The 16,213-nt window shown below is 51.7% G+C and overlaps 1 protein-coding gene across 1 annotated transcript in view; it reads right to left on the minus strand.

Annotated features, from left to right (window-relative positions):
* myo3b (myosin IIIB) overlaps positions 1 to 16,213 on the minus strand; it is a 64,167-nt gene that overhangs the window by 7,322 nt on the left and 40,632 nt on the right. The window contains 4 exon segments of the mRNA XM_060039466.1: positions 2,099 to 2,257; positions 2,871 to 2,917; positions 3,375 to 3,475; positions 15,021 to 15,264. Of these exon segments, the coding sequence (XP_059895449.1) occupies positions 2,146 to 2,257; positions 2,871 to 2,917; positions 3,375 to 3,475; positions 15,021 to 15,264 (504 nt within the window). The 3' untranslated portion in view covers positions 2,099 to 2,145.

A 16,213-nucleotide genomic window follows, 5' to 3' on the forward strand; every position in this document is an offset into this window, starting at 1 on the left:
GCGTACCTGGAGCTCCGCGTCTCTGCGGCGGGCTGGGGGGGGGGGGGGGGGGGGGGCGCTGATATGTGCCCGTGGGGGGGCCGTCTCAACGCACCGGGGTCTGGTGAACCCGACCATCACGGGAGCATCCCCGGCTACCCAGGCCCTAGACCTCTAATGTCCCCCCCCCCCCCGCCGTGCGTGAGGAGGGGGGTCTGCCCCCCCCGCCCCCCCCTACCCTTCCTATTACGATCAAGATCTCTTCCCAGGGCCGGGGGTGTCAACAAAAGAGAGATGCAGTAAATGATATGCAAATTGGAGAGAGAGGGGAGGGGGGAGGGAGGGAGAGGGGGAGAAGGAGGGAGGGGGAGAGAGAGGGAGAGGGAGGGGAGAGGGAGGGGGAGAGGCCCGGCGTTTCCGACACTTCACATCTTCAACCGAAAATTCCTGCTGCACTTAGGGGTGAAATACAAAGTGTGTGTGTGGTGTGTGTGTGTGTGTGTGTGTGTGTGTGTGTGTGTGTGTGTGTGTGTGTGTGTGTGTGTGTGTGTGTGTGTATGTGGGGAGGGGGAACTGAGGGGGCATCAGTGGGGTCTTGTTTGGCTGTGGTGGTGAGAGGGTGGGGGTGGGGGTGGGGGTGAGGGAGCGTTAGGTTATAACGTCCAAGCATTCCATAATATATCCAATGTTTTGGGGACGTTCGTTTTTTGAGGTTGTTTCCCCCGTTTGATGACTTAAAGTAGGCAATCACGCTTTTGGAGAAAGTTGGTATCGAAAGCCCAAACTGCTGCGATACAACTTAAAACAGACATCTTATCAAAAGCAACCAATATTCACGTACCGCTGCGCAAGTAAACATCGGATTGTAGCACCGACTGCTATTGAGATGAATGGATCAATACATACAACCGATAGCGATAATTATAGGTCAATAAATGTCCGACTATGGATGCAAAAGGAGGACTGTGTGTTGAGGAAATTAAACAGGCTGTTACCTCTGCCATGTCCTGCAACATCTTCAGAGACCATGCTGACTCTGATTGGTTGAATAGATTTATTGGCAGGCTGGAACCTTCAAAAATGAACTTTCCGAGGTAAAAACGTGTTTATTTTGCGCAACACGGAAATACCTACTGGCCCCTCACACAATATAGGCCAGTACAAGCCACCATAGTCGTAAGGAAGGTGTAAAGGCCGGGGTAGAATTCAGCTGGTCTCAATCTACATGGCTACTTCATTCTACACATCGACCTTTAAAGAGTTCGGTTGAAAGACGCTTTGCCTGCTAGCCCGAGCTCTGACGTCATCGCCGCGGTATACCTGGAGGCATGCTGTTTGTCTTCTGATATTGTGACTCCGTAACAACGGTCATAATGGTTATCATATAGTATCAGCTAATCCCTGCACTGCCCCGCCATGCTTTAGTCTTTGGGCCGCGAACAAACAAAAGTCCTTCTGGTCTTATTCATCGCTGAAGCCTTTTGATTCCCCGTCTCATGCTAACCAAGCTATCAAACGAACCACTGGTTTCTGGTTCATTTGATAGCTTGGTTGACATTAGATGAACCTGTGTTGACGAAGGACGTTGTGAAAACATATGAGATTGCCTATATATCTTAGTAGTGGGATTGAAACCCCTGGCAGTGTTAATGCCTTGCTCTACCGACTTAGCTACACTGGACAATGTGACAAAGCTAATGATGGATTTAAAGCTGAGTGAATTACCTGAGTTCTAATAAAGGTTACTTCTTACTTTTGGTTATATTGATTCCTTGCTTCCGCTTGCGTTTGCATGCACGCACACACACACGCACACACACACACACACACGCACACGCACACGCACACACACACTCTGAATACCTGCATCTACGCAGTGATTGTGTCTGTCTGTCTGTTTCTTCCCAGTGTCTGTCTGCCTTTCTGTCTTTACCCAGTGTGCATCTGTTTGTATGTCTATCTGTCCCTTCCCATTGATTTGTCTGTCTGTCTGTCTGTCTGTCTGTCTGTCTGTCTGTCTGTCTGTCTGTCTGTCTGTCTGTCTGTCTGTCTGTCTGTCTGTCTGTCTGTCTGTCTGTCTGTCTGTCCGTCCGTCTGTCTGTGTGTCCGTGAGTCTTACCGGTTCTCATGGAGAGTAAGGCTGGGCTGCGGCCCCCCCAAGGGGGCTCAGAACAGGGTGTGGGGGGTCCCGGGCCCGTAGAGCCCCTCCCCTTGGATGGAGTCCACGCTGGCCAGGAGCTTGTAGTACTCGTCCTCCCCGTCCAGGACTTTGATCTGACTGGGGGGGGGGGGGGGGGGGGGCACCACGATAATGAAGAGGAAATCAATAGAGACCAAAGAAATAAATACATTTAAATACTATAAACAGACTCACATGAACACAAATTGGTAAACAATGAATAAACAAAGAAGCATTAGTTTGGAGAAGAGGTCTTTATAAACCGGTGAATAGATGAATGAATGAATAACCAAAGATGCATGGGTTTAGAGAAGAGGTCTTTATAAAAAGACGAATGGGTCAATAACTGCATACCTGCAGATGCATGGGTTGGGAGGAGCTCTTTATAAATGGATGAATGGGTGAATAAAGTCAGAGCAATGGGTATGGCGGGTGTCCCTCGTCCCACTCATCCATCCACCCTGTCTACAAACCACACTCCACTGGCTGACAAAAGCCTCCCCATATAGCAGCGAGCAGCGCTAATGACTCCTCCCCCTCCCCCCCCTTGCCCCGCCCCCCCCCCCACCATGTTATTTCCAGCGCAGTATTTACTTCCTAAGAAAACAACTCCCATTTGTGGCTGCGAGGGGCCCCCACCGAGGGGCCCCCACCGAGGCCCCCCCCGCTCTCCTTAGCGTCGCCGCGAGTGGGGAAGGCGTTCCGCACTCACCCGAGTTTCCTGGGTTTCCTCTTGCTCCCCTGGTGTTCCAGCACCCTCTGAGGAGAGGGCCGAGAGCACACAGTCAGAGGAGACGGGCGCGCGGGGCGAGTCATTAATTTTTAATTCAAAGTGATTTTTGTGTTGAATGCGAGCAGATGCTGATAATATCAGAAGTCCCGGCATAATTATTATTTTTTTTTCTGATCAAAGGGGCTCAAGTGAGCCCGATGAAGCGTGCATCTCGCTCAGCTTTGATAAACCACATCAATTATTCACCGTGAAGGCAGACATCCTGACATGAAAGAAACAGATAAAGAGCATAAGCACATGTTCAAGACAAGAGGCAGGGATGCATGTGGGGGAAGGGGGGGGGTGCGGCTGCAGGGTCTGGCACAGGTAGCTTTAATTGTATTATCATCTGGAACCAAAGTCAGACAAAGGCCTGTTATCGAGGGGTGGTGGAGGAGAGGGGGTCGGTGACGGTGGTGGTGCGTGGGGGGGCTTTGCACTGACGTTGAGCTGGTTGTAGTACAGGCTGTCCTCGGGGCTGTGCAGAAGCTTGGGCTGGTGGGCCCGCCGGCGTGGCACTCTCTGCTGGAGCCGCGTCGGCGGCCCTGCGTCAACAACAAACAACAAACAAACACGGCAAATCAGCGTGACGCAACCCGGAGCCAGCCAGCGAGGGGCCGGCCAAGCGGAGTGACACACACACACACGCAGAATCTGTTGTCGCTGCCACACACACACACACACACACACACTCATACGTCGCTGCCACACACACAAATCGCTGCCACACACACACACACATCGCTTCCACACACACACACACACACACTCGTCGCTGCCACACACACACACATCGCTGCCACACACACACTCATGTTGCCACACACACACACACACATCGCTGCCACACACACACTCATTATTGCCCCACACACACACACACATCACTGCCACACACACACACACATCGCTGCGACCCACACACACACACGTCGCTGCCACACACACATATCGTGGCCACGACGGCAGGGTTGATGGAGCAGCAACCCTGGACCTCAGAGTAACAAAAACAGGTCTTGTGTTACCAGTGCAAAGTCGTTTGTTTCCTGATGTGCATATTGGGTTGCAGCAGATAGATATAAATAATAATAGATATTTGATGATCCATTTAAACAAACCTTGTTTTTTTTTTAAAGGTCTAATCAACTTCATGAATTTTAGTCTATAACTGCCTGATTAATGTTTCATAACCACGAGTTAACAATGGCTAATCCCTTACGTTCACCGGGACATTGATGTTACAGATGTTGATTGGGTCAAATCTATGTGTGGAAGCAGAAGGTAAAGTTGGGGTGGCAAAAAAAATTAGAGCGGGAAATGGGGTCCGGGCACAGAGAAATGTTGGGGACCCCTTAGATTAAAGGAGGATCTAGATTGCGTTCAGTCCTCGGTTCATTCATGAACGGGTTGAGAAGAACATAAAAAAACGAGTTCCTCCGTTCGCAAACTTCTCCTCTTCAAGCGGGCCTGTAACTTTGCAGAGGCTGACGCTGGTTGAACTCCTGGTTCAAAAGCTCTGAGAACTGATCCATTCATTATTTATAGACCCACAGAATGTAGAAAAAAGACGAGAGAAAGAAATGGCAACGGCGTCTTTTGCTAAAGGTAATGAGATGTGTGTTATGTGATCGCTCGATTATTCAAACATAAGTCACCAGGCTCTGTGGATTCTTAAAAAAAAAAAAAAACACGTGCGCAGTGCTTCAAGATTTATGGATTACAAGAATGTGTTTCAAAAAGCCCAGACACTACTACAAGGAAGCATCTATATTTAATGTCAGACATCGTTTCATCTGCTCCCCTCTGCGTTTTTAAGGTAAGAACGCGGAGCCGCATCTTCTTCTTCGTCTCCGTCTTCATCTGCAGCTGCTTCGCCGGCTCCAGTACCTTGACGAAAGCAAGCGTTTGCGCCTCGGTCATCTTGAAGCTACTTGATGCTTCGCTTTGAACGGCCCTCATCACATCTCAACCCCCCCCCCCCCGTACATCAAAGGGCGGTCGCCCCCTCCATGCGCTCAGAACCAGCAAAGGTTCATTTAAAACCACGCTTTGTAAAAAGGCCTGGAAAAGTTCCTGTCAGTTTCTATGATCGCATGAGGACACACTTGAAATGCGGCCGAGGACGTAAGCGGCGCACTGATGTGAGATGAACTAATATGATCACTTCCTCTCCGTCCGTCCTGAGACTTGAGGAACCCTTATTTATCGCGGCGCCTCCTGGTTCCTAAGACGCAGGATTCACACCATCGAGAGGACTGCTCCCCGGCTGACTCACACACACACACCCAAGCGCACACGCACGTGTTCAAACACACACACACACACATGTACACACATGTTTAAACAAACAAAGCGAGCAGGACGGGACACAGGACTGGACACACTGACTCTCAGCACACAGGATTCTTCACACAAATATATATCAACCTTTTAGGGAGAGATGAGGAGGAATTTGGGATGTTATGTTGAAATATTCTCCCATATTTTGCAGATATTAACGAAAAAAGCCTGGGACATAACAATTACCTGATATAAAAGCTTCAGAGGCATAATAAACGTATGTAGGCCGTTGTTTCCGCTAATGATGCCTGAGACGGTTTTGATAAGCAAATTCCGTATTCCCCTGAAACGGCATCAAAGTGTTCAATCATGCCCAATGAATTCTGACAACCTTGAACAACAACAAAAAAAATATCCTAATCACGTTGAAGCACAATAGCGCTTCCAAAACACCACCACGGCCGCCGTCTACACCACCACGGCCGGAGTCTACACCACCAGTCGTCCTCCACCCATGCCTTGAAAACCTAAAACTACAAATGAATGATCGAATCAGCCATTAGTAACGAGTGAATCTGTACCGTGTCTTCTATTACTGGCTACTATCTAGTCATTTCGCAGATGACACGAACATCCAAATCAACTCGTAGTGAAGTACAGTTAATAAAGGCGCCTCGCCCAAGGGTGCATACAGACAGACTGTGGACTCTGGGGTTTGAACCCAGAACGTTTAAAGGAGACATATTATACCACCAGGTGTGAGTGTGATTCGCCTTACAAGGCATTTCGAAAATCTGCCCCATATGACATCACTAGTGGGCGTGTCCACCTAGATCTGTGCTGGACCGATGAGCAAGGTTTGCTACAGTCCACTGGGTAGGCCGGTAGGCTGATCTATCCAGCACAGATCTAGGTGGACACGCCCACTAGTGATGTCAGAAGGGGCGGATTTTCGAAACGGCTTGTAAGGCGAATCACACTCACACCTGGTGGTATAACATGTCTCCTTTAAACCAGAGTGTCCATCCTGGCCCACCCCATGCATTAAACGACACCAGAGTTGTTCCTGCATCGCAGCAGAAGGCTAGCTCCCTGGCTAGCTCCAGCGGGCAGCAGGGTCCTTGTAATGTCTCCCCAACGTGGATCCGCCCCCACGCGGCTCCCAGCCTCCCTCCACGCGTCAATCACGGCCTACAGCCATTACAGCGTGAAGCACATCACAGGCAGACGATCACAGACCCCCCATCTCGGCCTCTTTAGAGGGGGGAAACGGTTGCCATTTGATCGGAGGCGGACCCCCCAGAGACAGGCTTCTTCTGGCCCCCCGGCCGGCCAAACAGGCTGCTGGTACGGGGGTGTTGGGGGTGGGGGTGGGGGTGTGGGGGGGGGTCCGCACTGGGACCTGGTGGGGGGGCGGATCCGGGGAAGGACACGGCCTCCCACCAGGGCTGCTAAGCGGTGGCGGGTGAGATGTGGTGTCGGGGGGGGGAGGGCTCCTGGTCAAGCGGGAATACAGCAGCGATGGAATTCATGCAATATTGATTCTCTCTCTATCAAAAGAAAGCCCCCCCCGACCCCCACCTTCCCCCCCGTCCTCTTAGTGAAGGACCGAGCATTCTCCCATTCTGAGATACAAGTATTGGGAATAACTTTTATCTTTTTTTTTGGGGGGGGGGGGGATACATTTTTCAAAGAGAGGCAGATGACTTGGGTTACATCCCTAAACACCCCTCTGAATCCCCCCCTTAAAAAAAAGGCGAAGAGGGCAAGCCGACATAAAAGAACCGCTAAAAGGCGTGTTGGTTGAATGAATGAGCAGCCCATCGATTTGGAGTCCAGTGGGATACCCTGAGCAGAGAACTGGCAGCCACCAGGCCAGCGAAAGGCTGGACGATGGGGAGAGTTCATCGACACTGACGGGCCCTTGATGTCGAGTTGAGGCATGAGCTACCCAGACCCTTCAGTGGCTGAGACGTGTCCAACAAACACATCCAGAGCAAATCCAAAACACTTTGCAAAATTTGAAAAGACGCAAGCACATCGACGGAAACACAAGAACCACAACACAGTGAAGAGCGTCATTGATGTTGACAATGAATCGGGATTCTGCAGTTCATGTGGAAAGAACGTCAAATTCTTATATGATGCCGATAAGCCAGGCACAAGGGAAGCTGGCGTTTTAAAGAACACCTATTCTTTTAATTAGGCGTATGCTATCCACATTCTTTTCTGTGTGAGCATATAATAATAGTATGCCGGCAGTAATAGTCAGTCTGTTTCATTGTCAACATCCGCTGAAGACCCCTTCCATTATGTTGTGGCTTTTTCATTTGAGTTGTGGTATTTTGAGTTGTGTTGTGGTTTTAGTCTTTGTGGTTTCTGTTATTGACTTGTTTATTTTTTTTAATTTGTAAGTCGTTTTGGGAATGTCGTTTTTTGACATGTCTCAGCCACCATGCTCAGCACCCATACTATCCCATTTATCCCAGACATGCATGCGTACGCACGCACGCACGCACGCACACCCACCCACAAACACACAGACACACACACACATACACATGCAAACACACACACACACACACACAAACACAAATACACACAGACACACAATGCAGACAGACATTCAGACAGACGGGCGGACATAGACACGAACAGACGGACACATGCAGTGACGTCATTGGTCAGATTCAGAAATGTGGGCCGTCCAAGTTCATCGGCCCTCCTGCGTTTCGCCCTGCGGTTCATCACTAAAGCCTCCATTTAGGGCACGTCCGTTGAAGAGCCACTCATGTGTTTTGAGTCAGGGAACACGTTAGGCGAATCACATCGCTGCAGATCATAACACCACACAAGGCCATCTGTTTCCACTGGTGCCCAGAGAGGATGTTGTGACCTGAAACCAATGTTTCACACCCAAATCAATCTTCTTCATTGATGGCAGATCGGATGGTTTAAACCTTTCAGACAGGTCTTTGTACAGAAGGAGAAAGGAAGAGAATCAGTTTGCCGTTCAGTGACTTAATTATGGGTGGGAGATGTCTGTGCTGCATGTGTGTGGAAGGGCAGAATACTGAATAAACATGTATATTGTTTTAATAACAGAGAGGCTGAAGGTCTACACATGGCCTTCTCGTTCCTAGGTAACATGCACGCTAAGTCTGTTTATACTATATATCCCTTTCAATGTTTCATTTGGAAACGATTTAAACCGTTCAGATTATGCAGAAAGTATTTATTCATGTAAATAAGTAATTGTATAAATATGTTTTTCGTTAGGGTCTGAAATCCTTTTCAACATCATAATGTCTGCACTTTGAAACTTAACACCAAATGTTCCTTTTATAGTGTGCAGTAATTATTTAGGCCTACTCATGTACTTAAATAAGTGATTATAGTGATACTTATGGTGGTATGCTCTTCGATATGATAGGGGGTTTGTCGTTGTAATCATAGTCCTTCTTGGTTTTCCTGTTGGTAGAACCACAAGCACCACCACCCCCACCCCCACCCCCACCTCCAGCATCACCTTCACCTTCCAACCATCAAACCCACCACTCCCACCTCCTCTACCATCATCACCACCACCACTGCACGTCACTTCCACCATCACCCCCATCTCCTCAACCCTCACCACTTCCACCATCACAACCTCCACCAAACCCCCCCCCACGCCGCACCACCACCTCCAGCACCAGCACCAGCACCAGCACCACCCCCAGCACAACCACCGCCGCCTCCACCCACCACCGGCATCAGTGCAAGCGCGCACGGCGCAGCTTCAAACAGCGGCTAAACCCAAAGTCCTAATTCTGAGCACGAGCTAACGTGTCAAACACGGCATCAAATGAGCCGCGTTCTGGTGCAGCCGCCACCGTGCACCGAGCTCATCCTCCGCCTCCACCTCCGTATCTCCTCTCCCCTCTTTCTCCCGCCCGTCGGAAGAGATTAGCGCGCGTGAGAGGGTGAGGAAGAGCCGTTTGGATGTACATCCTGTTAACGTCTCCCGCTGACATTAAGAGGATTACGGCGGTCGGCGGCAGACACGGGGAACTCCTTCCGCCGCCGCGAGTCGGCCCTATCCCCCGTCCAGATCTCTGCCACGCGCCGGGAACTTAACCCCGGCGTGGAGGCATCCGGGGGGGGGGGGAGGAGGGGGCAGGAGGGAGGAATCACAGGGGAGGGCTGAGGGAGGGAGAGGAGGGGAGAGGAGAGGGGGAGAGAGGGAGGAGAGAGGGAGAGAGTTGGGAGAAGGGAGGTGAGATGGTTTGGAGAGTGGAGGGAAGGGGAGGGAAGGGGAGAGGAGGGGAGAGGGGAGGGAGAGAGGGAGGAGAGAGGGGGGAGGGAGGGAGTTGGGAGAAGGAAGAACACTGGGAGGGCCGGGCGTTTGTCGGACATGTGATGTTGATAAGACGTTTGTAGATGGTGGTGGTGGTGGTGGTGGTGTTGGTGGTTGTGTAGATGGTGGTGGTGGTGGTGTAGATAGTGGTTATAGTGGTTTGGTGGTGGTGGCAATAATGGTGTGGGGGTGGTGCTGGTGGTGGCTATGGCGGTGGAGGTGGTGGCTTTAGTGGTGTGGAGGTAGAGGAGGTGCTGGTTTTAGTGGTGTGGTGGTGGTGGTGGAGGTGGTGGCTTTAGTGGTGTGGTGGTGGTGGAGGTGGTGGCTTTAGTGGTGTGGTGGTGGTGGAGGTGGTGGCTTTAGTGGTGTGGTGGTGGTGGAGGTGGTGGCTTTAGTGGTGTGGTGGTGGTGGAGGTGGTGGCTTTAGTGGTGTGGAGGTAGAGGAGGTGGTGGCTTTAGTGGTGTGGTGGTGGTGGAGGTGGTGGCTTTAGTGGTGTGGTGGTGGTGGAGGTGGTGGCTTTAGTGGTGGTGGTTAAAGTGGTGTGGAGGTGGTGGTTATTGCGTTGGTGGTGGTTTTAGCTTTGGTAGTGTGGTGGTGGTGGTGGAGGTTTGAATTATGTGGTGGTGGTGTGGTTGTGGTGTAGTTGGGTGGGGGTGGCTGTCTCAGCCAGGCTTTCTAACAAACACTCACGGGGGGCGGACTTGTGGGAAAGTGGTGTCAACTGAACTGCTGCCTGTATGTCAACAAAGCGACATAGAGCAGTGTGTGTGTGTGTGTGTGTGTGTGTGTGTGTGTGTGTGTGTGTGTGTGTGTGTGTGTGTGTGTGTGTGTGTGTGTGAGGGCGGGATTTGACATCAAGGTGGGCTCCGCCCCTCGTCAATAGCCCATTCTGATCAAACTCACTCAGCTGCAGATTAAAGCAAAACACAACAGGGGCTGGAAGGACCAGGAGGGCAGGGTTTAGGAGACCCGGAGGGGGGGGCAGAAATCAATTGTCATTGATCATCATGCAGCACTACCGACCTACAACGCCCCCTCCTCCCCCTTCTCCTCCCCCTTCTCCTCCTCCTCTCCCACCCCTTCTCAACTTTATCCCTCAACCATTTCCCCTCTCCCCTTCTCCTCCTCCTCCCTCTCCTCTTCCACCTCCCCATCTTCCCCCCCTCCTCATTCCTCCCTCTCCCCCTCTGCTCCTCCTCCTACTCATCCTCCCCCTCCTCCTCCTCCTCCTCCCCATTCCTCCGTCTGCGCCTCCCTCTCCTCTCCCCCTCTGCTCCTCCTCCTCCCCCTCCCCTCCCCTCTCCTCTTCCCCCTCCCCCTCCTCCTCCTCCTCCTCCTCCTCCCCTCCGCCTCCCCCTCCTCCTCCCCCTCCTCTTCCCCCCTCCTCCTCCTCCTCTGTGTCTCTTCAAAGCACCAGGTCTTCTCTCTCCCCCTCTCTGGTGGAGGTGCAGCAGTAATTGGCCGTGCGTGTTTGTGCCTCCACTTTATCCGCGCCTCGCTCCCCTCTCTCCTGACATGTGTGTTTACCACAACTATAATCTTCAAGGAAAAAAAAAAAGCCTGTTAACATAAGTAGCTCAGCTTTCATAAACCATAAAGTCAGCGCCGACTGATCCGGCATCCTGTTTACTGCGGCGCTGTGATGCTATCGCCGCCGCCGCCGCCGCGCCTCAACCTCCCCCTGGATCCCACTCACACTCTGTGTTTAACATCAGGGCGGCTCAGACACCTGCCACACGCTGCTCTCACGGCAATCATCTGTGTGTAGGTGTGTGTGTGTGTGTGTGTGTGTGTGTGTGTGTGTGTGTGTTTGTGTGTGTGTGTATGTAAAGTATGTTAAGTATGTAAAGTATGCATGTATGTATGCATGTATGAATATGTATTGCTGTATGTGAATATGTGTGTATGCATATGAATATGTATGTATGTAAGCATGTATGTATGTATATTAGTATGTATGTATGTATGCATGTACATCTGTATGCATGCATGTAAATATGTATGCATGTATGTATGCATGTAAAATATGTATGTAGGTATGTATGGTTGTGTGTGTAGTGTATATAAGTATTTGTGTCTGTATGATGTGTGTGTGTGTGTGTGTGTGTGTGTGTGTTTGTAAAGTATGTTAAGTATGTAAAGTATGCATGTATGTATGTATGTGAATATGTATTGCTGTATGTATGTGAATATGTTTGTATGCATGTGAATATGTATGTATGTAAGCATGTATGCATGCATGTAAATATGTATGTAGGTATGTATGCATGTTTGTGTGTGTACTGTTTGCGTCTGTATGATGCGGTGTGTGTGTGTGTGTGTGTGTGTGTGTGTGTGTGTGTGTGTGTGTGTGTGTGTGTGTGTGTGTGTGTGTGTGAATATGTATGCATATATGTGTTCGTTTTTTCATTGCAACAGTGAGTGTGGAAAAATCCAAAAAGCTTCGTGTTCAGACATCTGAGAGTTTGCACAGAGTACTAAGGAATCAAAATTCTCTCTCTCTCTCTCTCCCTCTCTCTCCCCCTCAGTCCTTTAGCTCGCTCTCTCCTCTGCATTAAATGGAAGCACTGCGGGGCTATTTGGCTGACAGATTAAGAATGGTCGCCAAGCTCGGTGTCAACATCACTCAAACAGATAATTCACTCGGCGCTGAAGGGAGCCCTGCAGCCGGTCGAGTTCAAAGGCGCGGGGAACAGGGAGGACTCTGCCTTCTGTGGCGGCGTGAGGCGCATGGTCGGGCGCAGGGCTTAGCCGATTCACGCATTTCCAACGCCCAGGACGGGGCCGGAAAGTTCCGGGGCATGGCCGAGAGTTCCCTACCCCAACGCTGGAAGTTTGGGCGAGGGTTGGAAGGCGGGACAGGGGGACGGGGGCAAGGGGGGGAGAGGGATTAGTTCCATGGGGCTAATTTTTGTAAATGGTCGCCCCCTCTCTCTTCTCTGTTGGTGTCCCACAGAAGTCGAGGTTGACCCCGGGTTCGCACCCGGGGCGACGGCGGCAGGACGGGGCACAGGAAGGGACCTGGGCTCCTAACATCTGGCGGGGCCCGGGTCCCACAGCCCCCCCCCCCCGGTCCCAGGATGAAGGGAGGCCCTCAGATGGGATCAAAGCGTGCCCTGGGTGCCGGGGCCACTGCCGCACGCCCCCCCCCCCCCCCCCCCCCCCGCGCGCTCCACGTATTCAAATGAGGCTTCCTGAGTGCAACCCGAGCTGCAAGCCGGCCTCACAGTGAGACGCAGACACACTCACATGCATGCACACACACACACACACACACACGCACGCATGCACACGCGCACACAGACACACACAGGCATGCACATGCACGTAGTCGCACACACAGAGGGACGCACACGTACGATCACACACAAGCATCCACACATATACCGACACACACACACACACACACACACACACACACACACACACACAGGATGAGGAATATGAAGGGTGCTGAAGGATATCTGTGTGATCTCTAACATGGGGTCACCGCCGCGGCGGTGAAAGCTGTGTGGACGCTCCGCGGGGGGTTTCCTCCCCACACAGGCAGGGGCCAAATCCCCCAGCGAGGTCAGGGCACAGAGGACAAGGAGGCAGGAGCAGGAGGCAGGAGGCAGGAGGCAGGAGGTAGGAGGCGGCCGGCGGGTGAACGCGTGTTCGAGGTGGAAGGATTAGGGTGAATCCGGTGCTTCAGAGCGGAGAACACCCAGCGAGGAACGCACCCCGCCCCCCCCCACCCCCCCACCCCCCTCGGTGTCACCTTTCAGAGGAGCCCCGACTCCTCGTTTGTTGTGGAGGAGAAGGAGGTGCGTAAAGTCGGGCTGATATCTCAAACCAAAACACCAGCCGCACACACACACACAAGAACACACACTTTGGCTCACACCCAGTGCCAGCCCTGACAAATTTGGTGCCCGAGGCAGGAGTTTAGATGGTGCCCTCGCATCGTAGCCCAAGGGCGTACTCTGGTACACATAAAGTGTGGGGGGGGGGGGGGTCGACCCCCAGGAATTTCAGAGCGTCAAACACTTCTTTTCCTGTATGCTGGTGAAGTTCTATGCACCAATTTGTGCCTTCTCCGGATCAATATCGGGTCGAATTGTCTTAATTTATGCAAAGGAAAAAAATGTGAACTATGTGCACATAAGAGTGGAGTTACTACTCGTCTCTCTGTAGAGCAAGTGAGGCCAAACACAAAGTAGACCTTTACTTTGAAAATCCCTTGTAAGGACACATGTTATAAACTGAACAACAGGGGGGCTCGCAGACCCTAAAACATCACTCGAATAAAACCCACTAAATAAATCAATCTATCTCCTTTCCTGGTGTTAAAAAAACCAAAACAAAGTCAAACAAAACGGGCTCAAGCTGATATCCATTTCCCGCCCTTTAATCACACGAGAACATATCCATTTCCCCCCCCCCCAATCCCCGCCCCATGCTAGGGGGCGGAGGTCACCTGTACCGCCGCATTAGGGAATTAGCCGCTATCTAACCCAGACCTGCTGTGGCGGGCTGACAGTAATCAGGCCGCCGGAGAGAGCCCTGTCTGCGCCGCGTTACCCCGGCCTAATCCCCGTAATCTCCCGGCCGCTACGCTAAACACCATCCCACCTCCGTCTCCCACCTCAGACTGCCTTTAATAACATTAATGAAGGGCCGGGCCCCACAGCCCCCCGCCCCCCCCCGTCCCCCGGCCAGCCTATGGGTGGGCAGGCTGAGGGCCCGGCACGGGGGAGGGGGGGGCCGGGGTACACATGCCACCCACCCAGGCGCCCAGGAGGACTAAATGAATGTAATTCAGCCGCCCAGGGCGACGAGGCAAAGCAAACATATGTTCAGTAAATCAGTGTTTGTGTGCGTTGTGCTCGTCACTGCCGCTGTGACAGCCGATGGAGCCATTGATGATTAATTATTTTGCGAGGGGGGAGAGGGGGGGAGAGGGGGGGGGGGGGGGGTCGTCCGTGCACAGGGGAGAGAGGAAACGCTTTGAAGTATCTGTGTGACTCGGGGAGGAGGGGGAGAGGAGGACAAAACATAACCGAGGCGCAGCGTTTATGATGAGCTGTGGTTATTAGCATACTGCAGGCGAACTCACCCGTCACACTCCCGGGCTGTTTGTTGTGTGTGTGTGTGTGTGTGTGTGTGTGTGTGTGTGTGTGTGTGTGTGTGTGTGTGTGTGTGTGTGTGTGTGTGTGCGTGCGCCTGTGTGTGTGTGTGTGTGCGCGTGCATGTGTGTGTGTGTGCGCGTGCATGCGCCTGTGTGTGTGTGTGTGTGTGTGTGTGTGTGCGTGCGCCTGTGTGTCTGTGTGTGTGTGTGCGCGTGTGTGTGTGGGAGTGCGGTGATGAAAGGTGGAGGAAAGAAACTCAAAATCCATTCAAAGTGCCACTTTATCCATTAAAGCCGTATTCCTCCTGCCTGCCTGTGTAATTACCTGCAGCCCCGAGCCACAGTGCGTCTGGGGCTTACCTTGTGTACACTGGGTGTCTCTCGGCCCGGCTGGCTCCCGTCGAGGCCCCGCCACGCAGCCCTCCACCCGGCCTTTGTCTGTCCACCCGTCTGTCACTCCTCTGTCTGGGCCGCCGGGCCCCGGCTTGAGGAGGAGACGAGGAGAAAGACGGCGCAAACAAACGACACCGTCGGAGAGAGACGTCAGATAGGAGCACACGAGCGCTGACGAGCGTGTTGTGTTGTGTTGTGCTTGTGCGTGTCGTTTTTATTTATGTATTCATGTGCGAGTGTTGTGTTTGTTTATTTACTCCTTCTTCCACCAATGGGGCGCCGATGTAACGCGGAACTGTTAATGTGTGCCGCAATGCTAATCACATGCTAATGCAATCACATGCGTTTCTTTATTAGCGCTACCTCCTAGCAAACAGCTAACATACTGACTTAATTGTGAGGCGGAGAGAGGGTGGTGCAAAAAAAAAAAACAAGCACATGTGTAGTTCCCCCCATATTTAATTTTTATCTCTGAATAAAAGAGCTATAGGAAAGTATTAATCTGCTTAACATTTCTGAGTACATCCTCCAAAGGATTTTGCTTTTTTTAATCTTACATATGCTCAGCAGAGTTACTGGCAAAAACTGTACATTTTCCTCATTTCATCCTTTCAACATCAAATGGTGAGCAGCAAAAATTGGATCCGACTTCAAAGAGTGTGATGTGCTCCGAGTCACCAAGTGGCTCTTCTATTTCACATATTGAATTCGAGCAGGATATCAAAGTGCTACCAAAGAACCCCAGGTCTTTACTAAAAAAAGGGTCTAACATCTGTAGAAAGAGAAGCGTAAAGACAAACCACCTCGGGGAACAGCCAGCGTTTATTCTCAGCTGTGAATTTCCACCCTTTTGATTCCCTCGCTCTCTCCTACATACCACCCGCTCGGCGCTCCGTCGTCAGGGTCCGGGATGGTCGGGAGCAGGGAGAGCGCTCCTTTGTTGTTTCAAGAACTCCCGGATAAAAAAAACATGAATCCAAAAGGAGCGGTGTAACCTATGCTAATGTGCAGCTGTGCCGGCTTTATGCACGAGTGGCGAATTAATATTATTATTATTATTATTCACACACTGTATGAAGTGGGGGGAGTGAAATGGAAATGCTTGGCTTGGCTCTGGTGGGTTCTTACCTCTCCCACGCGGCCGTGCGAGTGCTGCCGTC

The sequence above is a fragment of the Gadus macrocephalus genome, chromosome 20 (genome assembly GCF_031168955.1).
Source record: "Gadus macrocephalus chromosome 20, ASM3116895v1".
NCBI classification, from domain to species: domain Eukaryota; kingdom Metazoa; phylum Chordata; class Actinopteri; order Gadiformes; family Gadidae; genus Gadus; species Gadus macrocephalus.